At 38.0% G+C, this 25,422-nt stretch overlaps 1 protein-coding gene across 1 annotated transcript; it reads right to left on the reverse strand.

The window, feature by feature from the left end:
- LOC134790322 (mitochondrial uncoupling protein Bmcp) lies at positions 1–24,692 on the reverse strand. The gene is made up of 7 exons (XM_063761091.1): positions 24,374–24,692; positions 23,787–23,934; positions 9,000–9,204; positions 8,156–8,413; positions 7,589–7,678; positions 5,140–5,304; positions 1–974 (listed from the first exon to the last, which is right to left on the reverse strand). Exons 1-6 carry the CDS (start codon positions 24,435–24,437, stop codon positions 5,185–5,187), a joined length of 885 nt encoding a protein of 294 aa, XP_063617161.1. The 5' UTR covers positions 24,438–24,692; the 3' UTR covers positions 1–974; positions 5,140–5,184.
- Positions 24,693–25,422: the final 730 nt, after the last annotated feature.

A 25,422-nucleotide genomic window follows, 5' to 3' on the forward strand; every position in this document is an offset into this window, starting at 1 on the left:
TAATATATAGTTGTAACTACTGAGGTTCTCTGGCACTAGGTACCTTAATCTCAAGCGATATGTCAACGATGCACCTTACCTACCTACTATACCTACCTAACAATAATTCACACAATCCCGCTACTATTCTAAGCTCGATAGATATTTTAATACTTACATAAAATAAATGTAAAGACAGTAACTCTCTTTACATTCACTGCAAAAATAGAACTGAACGTATCAATGTCGTTACCTAAACAAAAAAACGCATTTAACCGATTTGCAAGACCGAAGTGATCCGTGACGACCGTGACCAAAGTTTTGTACGTAACACTAAAAATCATCTCGGGATCATGACAACTGATAACGAATTAACAAATCTGCAAATTTCTTAAAGCGATTTTTTTTTTCGATAAAATAAGGAGAGGAATTAACCCAATATTACTTGTAAAAAGCCATGTTATCTTTTACCGACCGTTGCTAGGACAATTTCTAGATTTACAAGCAATGTTTACGTATGTGACGCCCCTAAAATACGCTTCGACAACTGCTTACCATCGGGCGAGACGTACTACTTTATCAAAGTATCACTGGGTAGACTGGTCCTTAGAGTAAAATCGTAGTGTTACAGCTTGTAACTATAGTTTTAAACTAGCGACGATTGTTTTTAAAACGTATCAAGAAATATTCTCACTCTAAAATAAGGAACTTTACAAAATGCTTAAAAATAAACTTTTGGCAGTTACAAAGACAACGAATACCTAACTTTGTCAAACCGTTTCGTACTAAACAATTAAAAATACAAACATACAACGTTAACAACCTAACGGACGTAGCGGTACTTGTACCAAGTAATCCTTATACTAAACCCTACACATAAAGTAGGTCAGCGGTGAAGCGAGCCTGTTGTGTTGCTCCTCACTCTCGCTCCTAGTGAGTCTCCTCTTCGGGCGTGGACGAAAGCGCTTCTACGGCTGCCGTGTCGATGGTACCAACTGAAAAGACACATTTTTATGATCAATATTCATTATCACAATATATTTATTCATAATAATTCGTATTACAGGTCACAATATTATCTCAAATAAATTATTTACAGAATATAATTTGTAACATTTTTACGTAATAATAAATTAAAATTAATTACAATATAATACTTTATACAAGAAAATATAATTATCTGCGTTAGAATTGGAACATAGTGGAAACTACATTATTTTTACAACAGTTGTATTGCCTTTAAAAGGCACGTATTTAACCGGTCAACTAATTAATAGAATTTGAGTAGTTTAAAAAAATAGAAATGGGTACTAAAATTAATAGATTGGCAACAAAAACGGAGCCTTAAAATATATCAATATGAGACAACATTTTAATGCCGTTACATGTTTTGTTTATTTTTAGGCAGGTACCAAATATTTATTTGGCAACTGAATTATTATATTGGAGACCGTTTATGAAGCACATTTTAAAAAGAAAACGGCTAGGTATCTATTAATTCAAAAATGAAGTTATTTTTAAATATTTTGTTTGGACACTACACGGTCGACCTAACACGCTCCTCCTCGCTTCGCTCGTCGTCCCACCTATCTTTTGGCTCTTGCAGAAGACCGTGATAAGTTGATAAATGATAACTATTGAAATTAGTAATTAAATATTTAAAGACCTAACGGTATATTGGCCATTAGGTGTTGCATGATTAGGAATTTCGACTATAAGTATAGGTACTGACCATTGGTAAATAAATTTGTGGTGTTTTGTGGATTAGGAAATTTGTCAAATTTGTTAAAGCTTCTGTAATGTACATGTATAAACAACCAAATTTTATGATCGCTTTACAATATTAGTTGCCAACTTATTATTTTAGACGCCAGCCTATCAATTCAAGTTCCCTATAATTTTTTTGGGTGGCTTGATTTTGCTGCCAGTTTTTTTAGAATATTATGCTTAAATTTGAAGCTAATATAAAGTTAATGGCGCTAAAATATTAATGCACAGCCAAATTATATTATTATGTGCCCAGTGAAAGTTCCTGTTTAATATTTTAGCTGCCCCGTTCATAATAAGCCGAAAAATAATACTAATTTCGCTGTGAATTAGTTTTATTTTATTAATTTGGGAGTTAAAACAGTAATAACGTTATCATTCATGGAAAAATATTGTAAATCAGAGGACCCAGTTTTGACTAGTGATCCAAAGGACTCGGGCCTTTTAGCTCTTTTTTTAGGGCTCGCCTCATTTCTTGACGCCTAAAAGGCCAAAAGCCTATTTAGCTCTTTAGCCCCCGAGCCTAGTTCTATTTAAGATCCTAGACTCTTGGGACTAATAACCTTATTAAGGCTTGGGGCTAAAGAGCTAAAAAGGGTTTTTTTTAGGGGCTTAATAAAGTTATTAGCCCCAAGAGTCTAGGCTCTTAAATAGAACTAGGCTCGGGAGCTAAAGAGCTAAATAGGCTTTTAGCCTTTTAGGCGTCAAGAGATGAGGCGAGCCCTAAAAAATAGAGCTCCAAAGGCTCGAGTCTTTTGGATCACTAGTTTTGACCCTTGCGGTACCCCTGAAGCCTATTTTGAATTGGATAACACCGCGCCCTAATTACTACATTTGGCCTGTTTTTCACAGTAAGATGTCTATCTTGTCTACTTTCATACAATTAATTCGATATGCAGAAGAATAAATGTGTATTTCCAAGAGTATTTGATTATTAACTTTGTCAATCGCCTTAAGCCAAAGATCAGTGCATATTACCAAAGAGAATTAGAAATAGAGGAATATTGTCAAAGTCAGTCCATTTACACAAATGATTAACACTTGTAGAACGCCATTTGTGTCGAAAGATGGCAGTAAATGTACAGACTACATAATTTACTTTGACAATATTCCTCTAGTCTGAATTCTCTTTGATATTACCAAATAATTTTAGTCAATGTCAGGAGCGTTGATAACCAAAATATTAAAAGTGATGATGATATACCTACACTTCACTTACCTCTGTAGTTCGTTTCGATCTAAACAAATGCATTTATTCGTGCATAGAGTCCCATAGAATTGGCCTGATGACAAATTTTGAAATCCCTTTTATTATTGTCGGTACACTTGTACTGGTTCCGAAAAACACAATATTTCAGCTATACTCATAAGATTTAACATAAATAATTGCATTTTTTCTAGCTAGTTTAAACCTCGCGCGAAAACGCCTCGCAAGCCATTTGTGACGTCATTAATTAGTTGGTGGAAGGGTAATAGACATTGTTTACATACTTACAGTTGCGAATTTTCCCTTGAATCCGAAAGATATATCACAATAACTCATTTTATACAAAAACTCTCACACGGTTGCAATTTAAGATGAATTATTTAGATACATGCAAATTCTGAGTGAAAATCACCGAGTGCCGGTTTTACTTTTTCATTTTTCATTTTTTCTGGTTACGACAGCCAACATGGCAATGATAGTTCCATTCAGCCAAATAATTAAAAACGTTTTTTGGTGAAATATCATATTATTTAGCATTTAATTTATTTAATAACAAATAAATATTTACTTTACATCGTGTAATAATATTTTCTGAACGTAATAAATGTTTAGTGGCAAAATAAATTTTTTTTTGAACCTCCAAACTCTTTGGTGAGGATGTATGGATTACGGTCAATGAGGTTGTCTATGCTGCTCTAAGAAATACGCCATGGATTGATGACGTCACTCTTTAGGTCGCTTTTGATTGGCGTTTCAGTCAAAATGGCTGATTGAGGAATTTTGCACTTTTATTTTATTGAATATATTAATAATCCTAATGTTTATACCTGAGATTGGGCCATTTTTTAGAACCATATTAACATATATGTTTCATTGAAACTATTATTTCCATGATTCTTTGTTACTGTCATCAGGCCAAATTGAAGAATATTATCTTCAAATAACATAAAAAGAACAAACAAGTGATTGTGACAATGAGATGTTTGTAGACCAGGGACCGGCCCGCTATCCCTTACAGAGGGTTTTGTAAGGGTTTTGCATAAGGCTTAACTCACCATACCCGTTGCCAGACGAAACCCTTTCATTTTGCTTATAAAGCCCTTATATAAAGCTAACCCATTTGAGTAATCGGTAGCCCAATACCCTTACAAAACCTTTATCATCCGCTCACCAACACCTTGCATATCGCTTATAAGGGCTAGCCTCATAAAGAGCTTCCCTTTTAGCATATAAGCGTGCTAATTTAAATCGTCTACCTTGTTCATAAAGCACACATTACTTCGAATCCGAGCGATCGCCGGCAGCGTGACTAGCGTAGATATACAGGGCGTCCCACGGCTATGCCACATGGAAGGAAAGTACCCTGAATATTGTAAATGGAACATTTTACTGAAAGAAGACATTATTTTAATTTAAAAAACAATTTAAACTGCATTTATAGATTTTTATATAATTACAGACCATGAATTTTAACATTTTTAATTCAAAATTAATCAATTTAATTTATCCAACGCTCAAAATGAGTCCCATTCTGTTGAATACAAAGACACACTCTTTTCATTATTTCGCTAAATTTCACATCAAATGTTAAAATTCATGGTCTTCCTTTTATTTCTGACACTATGTTATGTAGCAAAAAATAATCCTTATGATGAAGCCTTTCGAACGGTATGATAAAGCTACAGGGTAATTTTTTTTCTCGTGTAGCGGGTTCGACTCCCGGTTCAACCATGTAATTATTTAAAAATCTGTGAATGCAATTTAAATTGTTTTTTAAATTAAAATAACGTCTTCTTTCAGTAAAACGTTCCATCTACAATATTCAAGGTACTTTCCCTCCATGTGGCATAGCCGTGGGACGCCCTGTATACTAATCCTGTATCTTTCACGCAAGGCTGAACTACTACATTACTATAGGGAAAACTTTATAAAAGTGCTTAATGATATGGGTAACCTTTTTTAAGGGATTGCATTGCAAGGCATATAGATAGGTAAGCTTTTCGGTAAGGGGTAGTCAGTCAAATGAATGGGCTTGCAGTTCAAACCGGTAAGTCTTTCAATGTGTTAGCCGTGTTTGAGGGACGCCCATTGAAAGGCTTTTATCGCGGAAAGGGTTGTCCGGTCCCTGTTGTAGACACTGAAATGTTAGTCTGAAATGAAAGTTTATAGCCCAAGCCCTATTTCACCTTGTATAGTAGTACTCGTAACCCTGTGGTGGTGGGTGGGGTGGTTCAGTAGAACTGCTTGAGCTGCTCGTAGGAGAGGAAGAAGATGATGTTCCAGGGCCCCATGCGCAGCCACGTCGGCACGAAGCCCTTGTACAGCGCCAGGAAACCCTCACTGCGTACCGTCTGCGCAAGACAACACAACACTCATATTTCATTTTTAAAATGAGAGGATTTATTCAAATAGTCAAGTATGACAAAACAAATGCAATAAATAATAAGAATTGTTATCGCAAATCTCACAGTTATAGCCCTAAAACCTGTTTTGCTATGGGACACAGTTTACGAGTTATTTACGAAAAACTAAAAAGGGACTTTAAAATTTATTATAGTTAACTTTTCCGCTGCTTTGTCTTTTTAAATATTGATCTTAGCGAAAAGTGTTTTGCTTGTTTCTTGTAGGAAATTTTATGTTTATTATTTATGTATAAGACTTTTTTTGCTATGAGTCATACTTTTCAAATTATTAAAAATTATTAAATTAAAAAAAGGAACCTTAGAAGTGATTATAATTAACTTTCCCGCGTTAATATCTCTTTGAATATTGATCCTAGCAAAATATTGTACTGAATCTTTCTTGTAGGCAATTTTATGCAGATTACTTATGTATAAGAACTTTTTTGCTATGCGCCACCGTTCAAGAGTTATTTACGAAAAACTAAAAAGAGGGACCATTAAAATCAAATATCTCACTTCCGGTCGAGAATTCGATCAAGCAACCGGATTCAGCGGGGTCTAATTAGGTTAAAATAAGTTTTTGGCAAAAATTTCATTTTTGGTACAAGCTTTTATCGCTGACTGTACTTTTCTTACGACAGACAACTAATACTCATCGAGACAATTCTAAAAACCCTAACACAATTAGGTTGCGTTGTTTCATCACAGAGTTCCTATGGCCACCTCCTGTCTCCATCATCAGATCAGTTCGACCATATTATTGTATTGTCATCAGAACTACATACAGCTGCCAATTTTCATGACGCTACGATCCTTGGAAGATGGCTAAATTAGTTACCTTAAATTCCATTACATATTAGTTACATACAGGTCGACCTAATAAAAGCTTGTTAAAAACCCGGTTGCCAAAAAGTAAACACAAAAAGTATGATTTGCCAATACGGTCGAAATCCATTTTTACAAAAAAATGACCAGCTACAATTGCCTGCCAGACAAGGACTTTCTTTACGAATTGGTCAATTTTGATGTTACTCTCCTCGTCGGGTATATGATCTTCTACAATCTACAACGGCATGGTAGCATTGGGGCCATTGGTAACGTACTACAGCAACATTTTACGCATTTTTCGTTGTCCATTAAAATGCAACGAAATTTATCTTAATATAAAATATAGTACAGTTTGCCGCTTCTTTTTTTCGATTGCTTTTGCTGCTCTGCAATTCTTTTGGCCACTTTTTCCTTTATATCGGTCCATTTATTGTGTATATTTCTTATATTTTAATCTGTGCCTACTCTAACGCCTGCTTTCTTAGGAATTTCGCGAACCGATAGGTATTTTTTTTATTTTAACAGCCGCATGACAATACTTCGGTTTGTGGATTGGCCGGGCCGCTTCTGTACCGGGATTTTGTAAAATCTTCAAGGCTATGATGCTCTCCAAATGTTTTAATTATTTGGTTCACGTTTAACTTGGAAAAGTTGTACATATTTACGATTTTTCGCAGTGAATACTTGCCTGTGTACCCTAATTGCAGAACTAACTTGCAATGTTCCAAATTTGTTCGCTCCTTCGGGAATAATATTTGACTATTAGGGAACAAATATGTAGCAATTGACGAATAAGAATAAGAATTATATTGTTGTGAGCTGTCCATCAATTGATTTTAAATTAGCCGATTAAAAGAGGTGTAAGAGTGTCCGCTTAGTAAACTGAACAGTCCTTACAGCAAAAGAATATCCTACCAAAAACATTTTCATGTAAATTGTTGCCAAGACGAAACGATAAGGCTCGCACTGTCAAAAAGTTATCAGATCTCTTGTAGAGCCTAGCTTCTAACTCTACAAGCCCTACTTACTACCCTACACCTTAGTCAAAACATGTTGCTCGGCCGTTTGAAGAGAAGAGTTTTGTGTATCTGGTATAATCCAAACCCAAGAAAGAGGGTTCAAAAACACGACGAAGCGCTTCGAGAAAAGGTAGGTAGTGCCCTTGCGCTTCGTTTTGCTCGTCTTGGCGGGGGCACTCCCGTGCCCCCAGATTTCTATACACTAGTTAAATATTTCATAACTCGGGGTTAAAGGAGAGTATACAATTTTGAAAAAAAAAACGGTGACGATATTACCCCGGTTGATCTTAGTAATCTTAATAGTCTATTTCGAAATGAGATCTTACAACAACCTAAGCCTTTTCTCTGAAGAAGGGCGAATTAGTATATGTACATAGGTTGCGTACCCGTAAGAAGCAGTCTATGGTGCCGGTGTATATCTTCTCGGACGGCCTGCTCACGTGGCCTTTCACTTTTCTTTGATTCATCATTCTCGTCTGAAATACCAAATAAACAATTAAGAATTACGACGAACTAATACAAACAATATCTGTTGTTGCGAAATTCGGTAAAAAGGAATCACATTCCATCACAGTTAGCTCTCAAATGTCAAGCCAGCATTTAGCCACGTGTGCCGCAACATTTTTTTTAAACCTTTTCTATTGTAAAATATTCAATTCCCTCAATTGTACACAATATTTTTTAATGTAATCAATTTCATTCATATGAGCGTATCGTATGTATTTGCGCCCTTAGTTGTGCAAGATATTATAGCAAGCTCGTTCTCGTCGAGACTCACTCTGATGACATGTAACGGCGCGGCGCGGCGCGGCGCGGCGTACCGGCGACAGCACTGCTAAACTAGCCAGTAAACTTGACGCGAAGCGATTTAACGGAGCATCTTCCTGCAGGCGTCACGACGGAGATATTACAAGCGGGCACGTCGCCCACGTCGCGTCGGCAGTTCGACTCACCCTGATGACGTCTAACGGCGTACTGGCTACGGCACTGCCTAAGCTGGCCAGCAAGCTCGAGGCGAAGTGGTTAACCGGCGTGTCTCCCAAGTCGGGCATGAACCGCTTCTTGCAGGCGTCGTAGACGGGCAGCTCGACGGCGGCGATGACGGCGGCGCGCTGGCTGGTGGGGCCGACGCCGCGCCACAGCCCGCGCGCGCCCTCGCGCCGGTAGATCTCCGCGAAGCATCGCACCAGCGCACGCTTCTCCGACCCCATCTGCGAGTTAACGTTGTGTAACCCGACCGAACATGTCGTAAACGTCTCATCCCTTCCACTATAACTTAGCCAAAACCGACTTATAAATCAGTACAAACAGCAACACTCTTGACTGTCCATCGGTGGACCTTATGCCTTTTGTAATAAGGTGTACCGGTTGAAAGTTAACAGTGTGGGCGATTGGCTGTAGAGTGAGACCGAGAGTTTGGTAGAAGTTTAGTAGCACCGTCTTTTTAATACATTTTAATACCGAAGCGTTGGAGCTATCTTCGACAAGTGATACCTAAGTATGTAAATATCATTGCCAAATGTTAGGAGATGGAGCAAGAGTGTCCTAGCGTGGAGGCCTCGTTCAAAAAGACCAGATCACAGACCTCCAACAAGATGGGAGGATGAATTAAAAAGATTGAATACCCACTCCCCAGGAGAGAAGCAGCAAATCGGGCTGCTTGGGGGAGATTTGGAGAGGCGTATGCCCAACAGTGGGCGCATACTCGCTGAGGAAGAAAAAGAAAGAAGATTGCCAAATGACATGTTTCCTCACACCTCCACTCCAGCACATGATACAAGATGTTAGAACACTCACCTGCATGCGCACTTTGAGCACGTCTGTCGGGTTCGCTATGGCACTAGAGAAGCCGCCCGCGAAGGCCGCGCAGAAGGTGTTGGTGGGCAGATGTTCGGCCGCGCCGCCGTCCGCGCGCCGCGCCGCCAGCGCCTGCTTCAGCGAGTAGTACGTGCCGAACTTTATCGTGCCGTACGTCGCCTGCCGGAGGACCGCCGGCCATATCCTAGACAACAATTCATTGCAAATATAAATACTTACACTAATACGAAACATTTTACAAGTTATGGCAATAGAAGAATTCAAATTTATTTGGTCCGTTAAAAGTTTGGTTAGTTGGTATATAATATAAATTAATAGTTTAAAAAACACTAGGAAAACACGCTTTTGACCTTTCTCACAAGAGCAGACACGACTATGATACGATATTCCATCATGGAATGCCAGTGCCTATCTTCCGGCTTCATCATCAGACCTTGAAACCTAATCGTGGTCAAAGTTCATTACAAGACTTTTCTAACAAATCCAAACACAGCTATGATACGATGTTCCATCATGAAGTTCCAGTTCATATCTTCCGGCTCCATCATCAGATCAGTTACCATATTATTGTATTGTCATCAGAACTACATACAGCTGCCAATTTTCATGACGCTACGATCCTTGGCAGATGGTTAAATTAGTTACCTTAGATTCCATTACATAGTTAGTTACATACAGGTCGACCTAATAAAAGCGTGTTAATAAATAATTAGGTAGAAGCTAGTGACAAGGATACATTTCCACCCTATTAAGCATACTTAGATTGACAAACTACCAAATCTAACGATAGAATAATTGGCTACAGATCCATCGATCAGAGATAAGGAAAATCACGCAACAATGACGTCAGACTAAAAGAGAACAGTCGTGACAAAACAAACACGAGGCGTTGCGACGCTAATATAAACAAATATCCGTTGCACAGAAAACAATCAAATCAAATCATTATCGTAAAAACACAAATATCATTATACTAGCCAACACTTGAATTGTACAACAGATCAACTTGATGACTGCGCAGTAGTCAGCCAGCGTAGTCAGTTAGATTATATGTTGTTTTTGTCAACATTCCTGCAATTACGCATTTACGTTAAAAATAAATAGCTATCCGATTTGAGTACGAGCCAAAAACGGGAAATATATGGGCCATGCACCGTCTGCCCCGAGTCCCAAGACGACGTCGACCCGAGAGCATTTGATATGGAGCAGAAAAAATCGCTCGTTCCCAAAATACCACACTTTGAAATGACTATAGTTCGTTTTTTTAGCATTAGAAAAAAGGTAAACAATCTTGACGTGTCTTTTTATTAAAAAAACTTTTTACAAAAAAAAGCAAACCGACTTCAAAAAGGATGAAATAAAATATTATCCTTTTTGAAGTCTATGCGTTACCAACTGATATGTTTGAAGTCGGTGCCAAGCCAAATTTTGAAGCATACCATGATTTTGGTGCGATTCGATAAGGATGTACCTACGTTGGATTGCCTTACACGACGACAATGAACGTACTTTCTGTAGGTACAGTCGACGTTAAAAATATGTTTACACTTTTCGCCTTATTACAAAGGAGTAAGGTGCATAAGTGTAAATATATCTTTGACGTCGATTGTATCTAAGAACACACCTCAGAACACACGATCAAACCTTCTTGGCGCAGTCTGTACCATGTTTGTCGGCACATTAGTGGAAATCCAATGCATTTTTTTTGTCGTATTATTTAAAGAGCATTTCTTACTAATGCTCGAACAGTCTATCTATAGCACGCAAGTGTGAGATTGGGACTGAGTAATTTCCCGTCCCTTATCCAGAGGACTACATTTCAAAATATAAAACAATTTAAGAAATTTACCTTCTTGCCAAATTTCACCTAAAGCGGTTCAGTTGTTTAGCCATGAAAAGGCGACAAAGAGGCAGACAAAATTACTTATACATTTGTAATAGTTATTAGTGCAGTTCTAATGGGATTTATAGCTATAAAGCTGATTATTTTGACTGGTATTGTTACTACTTGGCTTGGCACCGACTTCAAACATATCAGTTGGTAACGCATAGACTTCAAAAAGGATAATATTTTATTTCATCCTTTTTGAAGTCGGTTTGCTTTTTTTTGTAAAAAGTTTTTATTTTTCCATTTTTAGTTTTAACGCATTGTTAAGAGCGCGACACATGAATGAAAAACAAGATCATGTTTAACACTAAATTCGTGTACCTATTACTTTAATAAATATGTATGTAATCAGGAATTTTCTCGAGTCCGTCTGGGAAATTATAATTCCTGTCACTACTACACTAAATCCATCCTCCGCCCCGCCACTGGCCCAATCCCTCAACGCCCCGATCACTTAACCTCACAGCGCATCAACCCCTGATCCAGGAACCCCTCGACCCTGAACCAGGAATTGTCTCGAGTCCGTCTGGGAAATTATAATTCCTGTCAACTAAATCCATCCGACCGCCCCGCCACTGACCCAATCCCTCAGCCCCCCGATCACTCAACCTCACAGCACATCAACCCCTGATCCAGGAACCCCTCGATCCTGAACCAGCAACCCTTCAACCGCCATTCCCCGACCCGTTAATCTCTGACCCCTTAACTCCTAACCCTAACCCCCGATCAAGTAGCCTTACCAGCTTACCACGAGTTTGACATTGATATATTCGCTAGCATGTGTGTAACTTTCTTCCCATGCATCTCGCTCGTACTAACCTTAGTGTGAGCGAGATGCATAAAAAGTTACATTTAGATGCATAAGACGTTAGCGAATATGTCAATGTCAAACTCGTGGTAAGGCTACAGTTGCAGTACATCAAATTGGTGGTTTTCGGAAGCAAATGCTCGAGTTACTTTAGAAAACCCCGAAATCACTTAACACGTGCCTTTAAAAATTGAGGAGTTCCCTCAATTCCTCGTGGATTCCATCATCAGACCAGAACCAAAAATAATACGGAAACACCTTGGAGGTAACTTCTTCCAAACAAAAAAAAGAATTACTCAAATCGGATCACAGGTGCCAGCAGAGTAATCGCTGAACATACTTACATTTAAAGAAATCATCATCATTATCATCAAAATAATCATCATCATCAGGTCTATTTCATCAAATTAGTGGTTTTCGAGAGAAAATGCTCGAGTTGCTTAAGAAAACGCCCAAAACACCATGCATGTGCCTTTAAAAATTGAGGAGTTCCCTCAATTCCTCATGGATCCCATCATCAGAACAGAACCAAATTAAAATGGGACCAACTCGGAGGTAGCTCCTTTCAAACAAAAAAAGAATTACTCAAATCGGACTACGGATGTCGGAGTAATCGGTGAACGTACATAGAAAAAAAAAAAAAATAGCCACAACCGAATACAGAACCTCCTCCTTCTATGAAATTGAAGTCGGTTAAAAAATAGTGAAAAACGCTTTAAAAAATTAGTTTATATTACTTATGAAAGCAAAAGAATGTAAAAGATCGTATATGATTTATAATTCTAACGTATTTGCTGTGATTTATTTCTCAATGGTGATTTTTAATAAAAAGACATGTCAAGATTGCTTACCTTCTTTCTAATGCTAAAAAAAACGAACTGTAAACGTTCGCATTATTCGCAATAAGTAGGTATTTATTGCGAATAATGCACATTTACAATCAACGGCGCAATCAAGAGGCAGAGGCAAGCATCAGACGAGACGAGCTGCATTCGTTACTTAATCTCTATTTTTCCCCCTTAAAATTTCTCCTAATTTCGAGGCGAATAAAGCGAATACTTATGTAATAACTGACAAGTCCAACCAGACCCAACCTTCCATAACAGTTCCAAACAAATTTAGAGAACAGAGCATGTGTGCCTCGTCATTAATTCTCTACAATCCTCACGAAAACCCTAAAAGAAAGAAGCCAGTAACACATTAGTTTAAACGACGTGGCTTTAAACCACTTTTTATACTTACCCAGGGAAAGAATAGAACATGCTTTAGCGCTCAGGCGGTCTAGCATAAGTTGCGTTCTCGCGCGCGAGTCCATACTTGAAGTCGCGCTAGATGTATGGAATTGAAATCGCGCGCGAGAACGCAACTCATGCTAGACCGACAGGTTTGTACATATTACATAAGTAGGTACCTACGTATTACAGGTAATGTGAGACTCAACCGCATCAGGTGCCGCAATACATTCATATCTACGGTGCAAGTGCATATTGATTAAAATAAGAGACTTAAGGGGCCCACTGATTAACAGTCCGCCGGACGGTTATCGGCCTGTCAGTTGTTCGGAACTGTCAAAATTTTGTTCTAACTGACAGGCCGATACCGTCAGGCGGTCTGTTAATCAGTGGGCCCTTTTAAGAGATAATAGACGTTCGTTAAATGTCGTAAGCTTTGTTAAATTCTCTTTTCAAGTGTTATCACCATCATCATCATCATCAGGTCTTAGGAACAGTTAGCTCAAGTCACTGGCCTTTGCGTCTATTGCAGACGATTTATGGTGTACGACATTAAGGAAACGCAGGGCTGCCCACTGCCCAGCATCTGCATTACCCTCTCGGCTTCACTGTCTTATCCCACAGGAAAGGCGAGCCAATACACACAATAGGGACAGTTAGGTACATGCCTAACTAACAAAGCAGTTTGCCTCGACTTGACGAGTTTGACGGCAAGTATATCTTGATTTCTACATCCATAGCAACTTAGCAACCGTGTGTAGGTACCTAATCAAAAACAACGGTGCGCTCGCTCCGCACTAAATGTTCAGTGTAATTAACTACGTGTGTATAAATATTATCACGTGCTCTCGGCGTCGCGTCGGCGAGCGTCGTGTCGTGCGTGATTGACAATAACAATCGACAAACAATAACATTACTATTTATTTACATCATACTATTACATTCCGCTATACTATTACCATTAATTACCACGTATCCTCCTCGTCTAAAGCAAAAACATCGTATGTCACTAGGTGGTTTATATGCACATAGGACTCTTGACACGATTTTAGGCATCAGTATACCTACTGTTATAATATAATTATAATAGGTACGTCAGGTACGTGTATAACGGCCTCTTGTAGAAGACTCCCCATACAACCATTTCCAGTCGCCGTTACGACGCGGTGTTGACACATCTTGTGTCGACACCGTCTGTTTCGGTCACAATTCCAGTCGCAGAGTCGTCGCCGTGTCGACACAGTTACCAGAAATGGGGAAGGGTCGACACATGACACAAAGTGACATAAAGTGTGGTCGCCGTGTGCACACATTGTTTCGGGTTTGCGACTACTTTATGCCAAAATCATTCGTTCATTCGTTCATTTTGTTCCTGTCAAATGGAAACTGTCAGATGGAAAAATACTTAAATAAAAATAAGTGACATTAATACGCCATCTCTTAAACGGATTACAAGACGTAATTATATATTGTTTGCATTTATATTACAATATGACTTAAATTATTATGGGGAATTAAACTGCTCGAGTGATTTGATAAACTAAGTGTAATATAATCAACGCGCCACCACATTGTTGTAGTTTAGCCGGAAATGAAATTGTTTACTTCTCAGTGCCTGTGTTCATAACTATATTATTTGAAGCATTTTTAGTACTTCGATGCGTATACTATACTTAAATAACAGAAATAACGCTTTACAAGTTTACATACTACGAAACTTGTTAATTATGATGTATAAATATGGTTTAAGGCTGAGAAATATTGCAGTCACAAAGTAGTTGCAATGTTTCGACTTTGTGTCGACTCTGTGTTGACACATGACACGCGCTGTCAAAAGTAATAACAAAGTTACCGGTATGTTACTGGATTTGCAAAATGGCTCCTTGTGTTGATTTGTTTTCAGATATTCTCAAAGTGTAAAAATGCCGTGGTCAGAGATAGGCATTAATCGATTAACTGTTTATTCGACTAATTAATGGAATAAAAAAAGTTAATTCTCAAATTTTAATCGCGATTAGTTTAGTCGACCTAACATAGATTGAAATTGAATTAATCTGAATATTAATCGAATAAATTATCGATGAAATCTCGATTGAAAGTTGACAGGGGGCCATTTTTGTACGTAAAAATAATAGAAATGTCTTGCATGCAGAAGGTAGCAAAACACTTTGTCATAAAAGTCGAGATGGGTGTCGATATATAGGTTTTAGGGAGTGCCGATTTCGAAAATAATGACCATTTTGGAATCCGAAATGGTGGCCATGCACTGTGTAATAAAAGTCGTCATGGATGTCGTTTTATACGTTTTAGGGGGCCCCAATTTTGAAAATGATGACCATTTTGGAATCCAAAATGGCGGCCATGCACTATGCCATAAAAGTCGTCATGGGTGTCGTTTTATAGGTTTTAGGGGGCGCAGATTTCGAAAATGATGACCATTTTGGATTCCAAGATGGCGGCCATGCACTATGTCATAAAAGTCGTCATGGATGTCGTTTTATAGGTTTTAGGGGGCCCCGATTTAGAAAATGATGACCATTTTGAAATCCAAAATGGCGGCCATGCACTATGTCATAAAAGTCGTCATGGGTGTCGTTTTATAGGTTTTGGGGGGCGCAGATTTAGAAAATGATAACCATTTTGGATTCCAAAATGGCGGCCATGCACTATGTCATAAAAGTCGTCATGGGTGTCGTTTTATAGGTTTTAGGGGGCGCAGATTTCGAAAATGATGACCATTTTGGATTCCAAGATGGCGGCCATGCACAATGTTATAAAAGTCGTCATGTATATCGTTTTATAGGTTTTAGGGGGCCCCGCTTTCGAAAATGATGACCATTTTGGAATCCAAAATGGCGGCCATGCACTATGTCATAAAAGTCGTCATGGGTGTCGTTTTATAGGTTTTGGGGGGCGCAGATTTCGAAAATGATAACATTTTCAATTTAAAAATGGCGGCAATGCACTATGTCATAAAAGTCGTCATGGATATCGTTTTATAGGTATTAGGGGGCGCAGATTTCGAAAATGATGACTATTTTGGATTCCACTTTTATGACAAAATACGTAGCCGCCATCTTGGATTATAAAATGATCATCGTTTTCGAATTCTGCACTCCCTAAAACCTATAAATCGACATCCGTGACGACGCAAGTTATCTTTATTTTCAGATCTAACAAATTGCTATAGAATACAAAGGACAAAAAAGAAGCGAGGAGGTAATGAAACAAGCAAAAATACAGATGATTCCTCGACGCAATTGGGTGATTCTTAAATTGTGTCCAGATTTTTTTTGTCATAAAAGTTTTTATTTTTCACATATTACTCTCACAAGTTCCGTGACATTTCGACCTTGTAAATTTTAAGTAAATGTTTTTGTTTATCTATGAGGATCTCACTAGAATAGTATAATCAAGGTATGTTTATATTTGATGAATGAAATAGTAACGCAAAAAAAAAAATATATTTGTGTCTTATATTCCTGCCGAAGACTTTTATTTTACCTTTTCCTTCTACACAAGTTTGGCCAAGTAATAAGAATTTAGGGCTCTAGATTTTATTTTGACTTCTACAACAGTAAAGTTACGAGGCCATGTTTGGTATCGTTTTCGTATAAATTCGCAGTACCAAATTTAGTTAAGGTATCACATTGACACCATTCCGAAGTACAAACATATAAACTTATTAAAATACTTTCTTTTAAACTCCTCTTCACGCTTAAACTGCTGAACAGTTTTAATTTAAATTTGGTACACATATATTTTGAGTCCCGAGACAGGATATAATAAGTTATCTCAAAAATCATCCTTTAAAGGTGTGAAATGAGGTGTAGGGGGGAATTCAGAATTGACTTCTTGAAGTTAATACTGTTTAAGTTTAGGTTTGAAGTCATGTTTTTTCATCATTTTTAACTAAATCAAAGATGTAGACCATCCCAAATTTCATATAAATCGGTTCAGCGGTTATTGATTTCCCGTACAAATTTCCACGCCACTTTTCACACCTTCAAAAGATGATTTTGGTTATAAGATCTATCCTATGTCCTGTTCCGGGACGCAAACTATTTCTATACCAAATTTCAACGAAATCGGTTCAGCGGTTAAGCGTCAAGAAGAGTTTCAAAAAAACCGGCCAAGTTCGAGTCGGACTCGCGTATTAAGGGTTCCGTACATTAAGTCCGACTCGCGCTTGACTGCACATTTCTGATAGGTTTTCCTGTCATCTATAGGTAAAGAACTATTTTGTGTATTCAGACGGACATACATACAGACGCACGAGTGATCCTATAAGGGTTCCGTTTTTTCCTTTTGAGGTACGGAACCCTAAAAAGATTTATTTTTATTTTGTGGAATGGTGTCAATGTGATATCTTAAATGGATTCAGCACCCCAGATTTATACGAAAACGATACCAAACACGGCCTAGCACCTTCACTGATATAGATATATCAAGATAAAATTGAGAGCCCTAAATAAACTTTCAAGAGCGGATATCTCAAAAACTATTCAACATATCGAAAAAATTGACTGAATAAACTTGTAACAAATTAAATTAACTTTCATTTTGTATAAGTGGCCATGTCGCTGAGATGCATAGTTTCCGAGATATAATCGAAAAACGGGAAAATGGGACCTTCAAAGCCCCCTCTCTCCCCCCCGCTCAAGGGCTACGGCCGGGGACTTTTGATATGTTCACCTCCTAACTTGTCAAACCGAGTTACGGAGTCAAAAATTGTGTTCCGAGCATTTCCCTCTACATCTTTTGGAGCATTCGTTGCCTGACCTAAGTAGCTTATTGAATTTCTTTAAAAACTTTTCTGTAAAAGGTTGACGGGTGTTGGGTGTTTATATGGCTTCGGTCGATTATTATCATTTGCATTGCCCATGATGACTTACTAGAATTACGAGCACACGAGACACTAATAGTAGTTTGACAAACCTTGGTTTTCAAGAGGTATTTTATATTGACATTTGCTGTCACAAATTTGCTGTCAGATTTAGTCGCAAACCGCACGCAAAGTGCACACAAATGTGTCGACACCTTGTTACGGAAAAGTGTAGACACGGCGACGACACTTTGTTTCGAAACAATTCTAGACACATTGTGTGGACTCTGTTACGACACATCTGACATTTAGTTACCACTTTGTGATTCTGCGACTGGAATGGTTATATGGGTCGTCATTCGCTAGAGAGCGATAAGATAAATGCTATAAAACAATATGATGGGAAAGTTTGCAGTAACGTGTGTCTACTCAGCTATCTCCTCCTCGGGCCTCGCGTTCCAAGGGTTCCGTATATTACCCAATTTTTAACAATGTATTTTTTATATGTGAAACGTGAGTGAATTGTCTTTAAAAAACCCGTAGGGGTCGGATCAAAAACTAAGTAATTAGTCCGACTCACGCTTGACTGCATATTTCAAAAAGGTTTTCCTGTCATCTATAGGTAAAGAACTATTTTTTATATTTTTTTCAAAATTTTAGATCCAGAAGGTTCGGAGATAAAGGGGGGGAATGGTAATTTATGGCTATTTACTTAAATAACTTCTAAACTATTTATATTAAAATTACAAAAAAAAAATTTAGCTTCTCAAAATGAGCTCTTTTATTTGATATATAACACGATATAGTTTCGTTTACGTAACATGTCCGTCTTTAGGCTACGAATTTACATATATGTATCAAATTTCAACTTAATTGGTCGAGTACTTTTGGAGAAAATGGGCTGTGACAGACGGGTAGACAGACAGACTGACAGACGCACGAGTGATCCTATAAGGGTTCCGTTTTTTCCTTTTGAGGTACGGAACCCTAAAAATAAGAAATCTCATTCAGATTTTTTGAAAATTCATCCCCTAAGGTGGTTAAAAACGGGTTGAAAGTTTGTATGGAGATCAAACATTTTTTTGAGCGCGGGACTTGAATCTGTGTATAAAGGCATATTATTATAATACAAGAAAAGTAACTTCAGCGTTTTTATAAATCCATCCCTTAAAGCTTAAAAGGGTTAAAAGGGGTTGCAAGTTTGAATCCATTACAAATACTTTTTAACTTCTTAGAAAGGCATAATACCAGATTACAAAATATTGTTAATTCAACGTTATTGAAAATTCAACCTCTAAAAGGGTTCAAAAGGGGATGAAAGTTTGTATGTGGCTTAATTTTTTTTGCTTCTCTCAAAATCTCATGCTTTGTATCTCCTTGGATTTCACGGGCCTATAAATCCCGGTCTTTTGATAGGCTTGCGTGGGGATATAGATCCAACACGTAGAGGCCCCTTGGAGAGCTTTAATGTCATGCTTTGTATAATTATTAACAAATGATTAATCATCCCTACTGCTATCTTTTGCTGTTATGTTATGTTTTATGCTCATGTAGAATATAATTAGGGCGAGCGAAGCGAGCCCTATCACTATTCGACAAACTATGCATTCTTGTGGTACACTTTACGGAAAAACTATCGCACTTATAGGTTTGAAATTTAACATAGTAATTTAAATGAATGTCTAGATGTGTTATCAAACATAAAAATATCATTTTATAAACCTAAAAAAATAAAATAAAGGAATAACACTTTGTATTACTACTAGCGCCATCTGTTAGAAAAATTATGAATTAAAATTCGTGCTAATGTACTATGTGCTAACAAAGATGAATACAAAAAACTGGTCAAGTGCGAGTCGGACTCGCGTTTTAAGGGTTCCGTACATCACACAATTTTTAACAATTTTTTTTGTACGTGAAACAACGTGAGTTAAACGTCTTGAAAAACCCGAATTGGTCAGATCAAAAACCAGATGTAACATGAAGTGTTACGGAGCGGTGGCTTATATCTCTGCAACTATGCAAAGTAGCTTGGATAGGAAGATTACATCCCGAACAATAGTACCTACAATTGTCCAAATGCAAAGACTGAAGGCCGAGCTCCGCGTAGAGCTGAAAGCTCGGAGCGTCCGACGGGTGTGCGCTTCCCACAACTTCCGCAAGTGTTTTAAAAGCGAAGGCCGAAGAGAGGTAATACCTAATAGTGCTTTTTTAAACACGTAACAATAGTAACCTAATCAATCAGTAGTACAAGTACCATTACGGCTGTGTGCCAGATACACATTTTTTGTCTTCAGTCCGACTCACGCTTGATCATAAAGGCACGCCTCATCGGGACGTTTCGGGGCTTCGTTCTTATGCGACTATCGGCCTAGTGCCTTCGCAATAGCTGTCTACACCACGTTTCACGTGGGCCATTGCGGCTGTGTCCCTAAAAAAGCCTAATCGCATTTTTGTTCTTAAATCCGACTCACGTTTGACTCTAGATTTTTAATAGGTTTTCCTGTCATCTTTAGGTAAAGAACTATTTTGTGTATTCTTTTCAAAATTTTAGATCTTGTAGAATCGGAGATAGAGGGGGGAATGGTCATTTTTTATCTATTTTCTTGAATAACTTCTAAACTTTTTATCCTAAATTTATAATATATTTGAGATTCTCACAATGAGCCCTGTCGTTTGATATGTAACACGATAGTTTGCAAAAATTTGTTTTTTAATTTTCTCATTTACCCCCCAAAAGTAGTCCCTATGTTTAAAATTCATTTGTTGACGTTACATGTCCGTCTTTGGGTCACAGACTTACATATGTGTACCAAATTTCAACTTAATTGATCCAGTAGTTTCGGAGCAAATAGGCTGTGACAGACGGGCAGACGGACGGACAGACAGACGCAAGAGTGATCCTATAAGGGTTCCGTTTTTTCCTTTTGAGGTACGGAACCCTAAAAAGGGTTAAAATTTTGGATTCTGACCCATCTCGCTTTGGTCGGTTTGATTCCCAATTTAGAAATTAAGTTTCTGTGAATACTGGAACATTCAATCTTGCTGTATATTCACTGCGGAGGTCAATTTACTCGGAGTATGTTCTGTTCTGTGACGCCGATGAACTGATCAGTCATGTTGTGTTAGTAAACTTAAATTGGGTATTTTCTGTTCGAGAAACAGTTTTAGTGTTACTATTGCTTGAAACTGCCAAAATTATAAATAGATATAAGCATATTAGGCCGTCTGTATCGGCCCTAAATCACTACAACCCAACTGCAACTTGTATCGAAGCTGTACGCCGACTGCACGCCATTTGAAACGTCGGCGTGCAGTTCAACAAAATGACCCTGAACCCTGGCAGTACCTAGCGGAACTCAGGTTTTGTGCAACATAGGCAAACGCTGTTTTGGTCATCCGACTCGTTTTAATGAGCACATGGGAGATACCCAAAATAGAGCTGTAGCTGAACCCTGGCAAAATTTAGTGGAACTCAGGTTTGTTGCAATATGGGTAGTAGGTACACGATGTTTTGGTCATCTCACTCGTCTTGATGAGCACTTAGGAGAGTACTACCCAAGATAGAGCTGATGCTGAACCCTGACAGTACCTAGTGGAGCTCGGGTTTGGTGCAACATAGACACACGCTGTTTTGGACATCCGACTCATGATGATCACTTGGTAGAGTATTTATTACCCAAGGTAGCTGATGCTGAACTCTGGCAGTACCTAGTGGAGCTCGGGTTTTATACAATATAGGCACACGCTGTTTTGGTCATCCGACTCGCCTTTTTGAGCACTTAGGAGATACTCATGATAGAGCTGTAGCTGAACCCTGGCAGTATTTAGTGGAACTCACGTTTGTTGCCTACACGCTGTTTTGGTCATCTCACTCGTTTTGATGAGCACTTAAGAGAGCAAATTATACGTATACCTATACGTAAGTTTATGTGCGGAGCAGCATGATCACCGCCAGTAGGTGTCCAGACGGGATAGTTTTACGCTCAATTGTGTGGTGTGGACGCATAAATAAATTCAAGGACATTGACTCGCTGACCCAACATTATGTAGGAAAGCCAGTTGGCTTCCTTACAAAAAGTACTGGGCGACCGTGTAGGATGTAATAAGCGCTTATGAAATTGTATATTACGTGTGGATGATATTGGCAATTTGATTTTGTCATCTGGACACGTTTTTAATGGACAAAGTAAAAGCTGTAACAGACAGGCGTACCGGACAGCGACCGGGGTTCAATTAGTAGGTATATTTCTTTCTTGCTCTCACGTATAGCTGCGTCCTTAACGGACTTATTACGTACCCATTCGATCGAACATGGAACAAGCCTCGGACTGGATCAAAGTCGCGGTCCGGTACGTTTAGGTAGAAAAACTCCGCGAGCCCTTACAAAGCTCTGCTTTTGCTAGTATATAACCACTAACATACAAATCCACGCGTACGAAGTCGCGGGCAACAGCTAGTTCTATATAAGGACGTTTATTAAACAACGCAATTTTAATCTTAACGACGGCGACGCGTAACATCGCACAGTTGCACATGCAGTGTTGCCGAAGTAGGTACTTACGTCACGCATTTTCACGCGATTGTGCTTCTTAGGGGTTGTGCACAAATCACGCGAGGTGTTTTCGGCTACTTTTTGACCCCTCCCTCCCCCTTGGTGATATTTCGTGAGGTTTTTGGCAACCCCCCTCCCCCACATAACTCACGTGTATTTTTTTGAAATTTTTCTATCCGACCGGTCAAGGCCACGAACTACAAAATTTAGAATAGACTCGCTATTTTGAAGTGCGGAGTGAAAATTTAATTTAACGAAACCGAGAAAAAGTATCTTCTCATGTGGAAGGTATTTTTATTATAGCCTAAGCTATTATAGAAATCTGCGGAAATAATTCGTGTAGTTTTAAAAATTCGGTTAAGTATGTTTATTTTTACTCTACGAACAATACTTTAGGAGCTACAGGCTGTTAAAGTTAAATAAGAGATAAAAAATAGACGATTTAAGAAAACGTCGTTTTTTCGTAATTGTTCATCATAAATAAAAAAAATTGTTAATAGTAAGCAAGCTAAGCGACTGCTGATAAAATATAAAAAAAACCGGCCAAGAGCATCTCGGGCCAAGCTCAGTGTAGGGTTCCATAGTTACCCGTCTGTCAAAATAGACTATATGCAAAAAACACCCCTACCCTCGAGGACTTTTAGTATCTGGACACCACAAGGTATATCTGTACCAATTTTCAAAACTACACGAATTATTTCCGCAGATTGCCCAAATTCGGCTTAATTTGACGTGGCTTTTATAGTTTCGTTACTGTAGAAAAATACACGTGCGATGTGTTAGGTTCGTCTACAATAACATTTTATTTGACGAATCGTAGCTACGTACCAGTCGACGTCGAAGCTATGATTACATTTTTTGGCTTACTACTTACAAAGGAAATTATGCAAAAGTGTATCTTTGATGTTGATGTCGACTGTACGTAGGTACTTATAAGCCAATCACAATACATAAATGCATCTTTAGTGGCATGCGACGTGCAGTAAGTACGATAAGAGAGCAGACATGGTGGCTTTGTACATCGACCGACACAATATTGTTCTTCTTTTACATTTTTTCTTTACTTTTTAATAAGGAGTGCCGACTTTACTCAAAAAGCTAACTCGTTAATAGGAATACTGTTGCTAGAAAGCTATACAGAAGTTTCAAAACATTGCTCAAGAAAATTGATCATGATCTTTTAGATAAAATTCAAAATTTTGCCTTCTACATACAAAGTTATGAACCAGGGAACTAACAACCAGCGTTCAAATTCAAACCCAACAAGGCAAAAATGAAGATTCATACATTTCTAAATAAAATTAAGATTTTTTTTATAAAAAAATCGCATGTATGATGTTGAATACACTTTTCTATGTTATGTTTACATCCATCATAGTTGTAATATTTCCCCAGACCATGCAAAGTAAAAATGAAAAAGTCAGATAGCAATTGCAATAAAGCAGAGCAGGGACTCACCCACAGTACAGAGCCTTGACACCTTCCTGGCGACTGGTCTTGACGAAGCAATCCACCATGCCCGAGTAGCGCAGCTCCACATGGCGCGGGTCAATCTGCTGCCCCTGGATCTGCAGGCGGGTCTTTGTTGTGTCAATGGGGAACGTCCCTGCACAAACATTTAACTTTTACTTTTACAAACAATCTCAACTAGGTACATGTAAGGATTGATGTAAATTTTTTTTTTTTATAGTAATACCTACAGACAGATACTGATGACTAAATAAATTTGTTTACACTTTTGCAACAAACTTCATATAATTGAATTCATTATTCCATTATACCAGACACTATGCCAAACACAGCAAAGAAATGAATTGGTATCAATAGGTATCAATACCTATTGATATTTTATGCAATTAGCGATTTTGTTCAATTTTATACATATACCACTGTTCTTAAGAATTGAATAACTTAATTCCATTATTTAGCCTTATCTTATCTTATCTTGTTTATTCTCCGCCATGCGTAAAGATCGTGAAATTCAAATAGGAAAATGAAACATAGGTTAGAATATTAATTTTAGCTAAATGACTAGATTTACTGACCAAATTCTGCAACGATCGACGCCAGACCGCCGTAGATAAACGGTCTCCAATCTCTATCTCCCATTAGATTCAAGCAGTAATACGATTTTAATTATTTAAGTGTTTATTCAATATTTTGCTAACACTATCGTCCGATTTAAAATTACTCGGCTAAGTTATAGGAAGTATAACTCTTTGTGTACTCGGCTGATGCAATGATGAATAATATTAATCATGGAAGGTTCATTTAGTTTACACTGCATACAAGATATAAAAGTTTAAAATTCGCACAAATACCTATAGTACGCGAGGTATCGTACGATACGGCACGTTTCGCCATAGCACGCCATAGACTAAATTAATTGTGACAGTAGGGCTACCGCCAATACCGAAAATCGTCAATTGCGGGCATTTTTCTCTGTCACTCTAATTACGCCTTCATTGGAGTAAAAGAGTAAGATCCCCGCAATTTGCGAATTTCGGTTTTCGCGGTAGCCCCTCAGATGACAGCTAGCTAGAGTGTCACCCATAGATTGAATATATAGAGATCCCGTCTCAGCGAGCTGTCACTATTGCCACTTTTGTTTAGTGTACGATTAACAATGAGGCCCACCTTGCTGTAGCCATGTCGATAAAGTCATATCGATAAACTATTGACATTTTTTGCAATTTTAATTTTACTTCAAAGGTTTAACGATATAGTAGGAGATCCCCCATACATCGGACCTTCACCAATCTGTCTGACGGATAAAACTATGAAAATATGAAAGAAAATATGTTCCTGAACATAAAAAAATAGGGTTGCCTAAAGAAATCCGGTCAAAGCTATTTTTAAAAAAAATTTGAAAAAAAATTTTTTTCTTCAAATTTCACCGATTTGTCTGACAAACGAAATAAGTTCCAATGGAAAGTATAGAACTTGTACAACATAAATCAACTAGGTTGCCTATCTTTTTCCGGTCACTATTATGTGGTTGCCATGTTTAAACAGGTGCGTTTTTATCGATAATTGCACTCATCTGTCTGACGCTTGAATTATACATCAAAATGTTGGTAATTTTATTGCGAAT

The sequence above is a fragment of the Cydia splendana genome, chromosome 5 (assembly GCF_910591565.1).
Source record: "Cydia splendana chromosome 5, ilCydSple1.2, whole genome shotgun sequence".
NCBI classification, from domain to species: domain Eukaryota; kingdom Metazoa; phylum Arthropoda; class Insecta; order Lepidoptera; family Tortricidae; genus Cydia; species Cydia splendana.

What these genes read in the sequence shown, in the direction of transcription:
- LOC134790322 (XM_063761091.1), bottom strand. Translation starts at nt 24,437, where the DNA reads ATGGGAGATAGAGATTGGAGACCGTTTATCTACGGCGGTCTGGCGTCG. An exon ending in GTCAAGGCTCTGTACTGTGG is followed by an intron (nt 9,205 to 23,786) that starts GTGAGTCCCTGC and finishes ATTGTTGTCTAG; the next exon opens with GATATGGCCGGCGGTCCTCC. An exon ending in CCATAGACTGCTTCTTACGG is followed by an intron (nt 5,305 to 7,588) that starts GTACGCAACCTA and finishes TGTCTTGCGCAG; the next exon opens with ACGGTACGCAGTGAGGGTTT.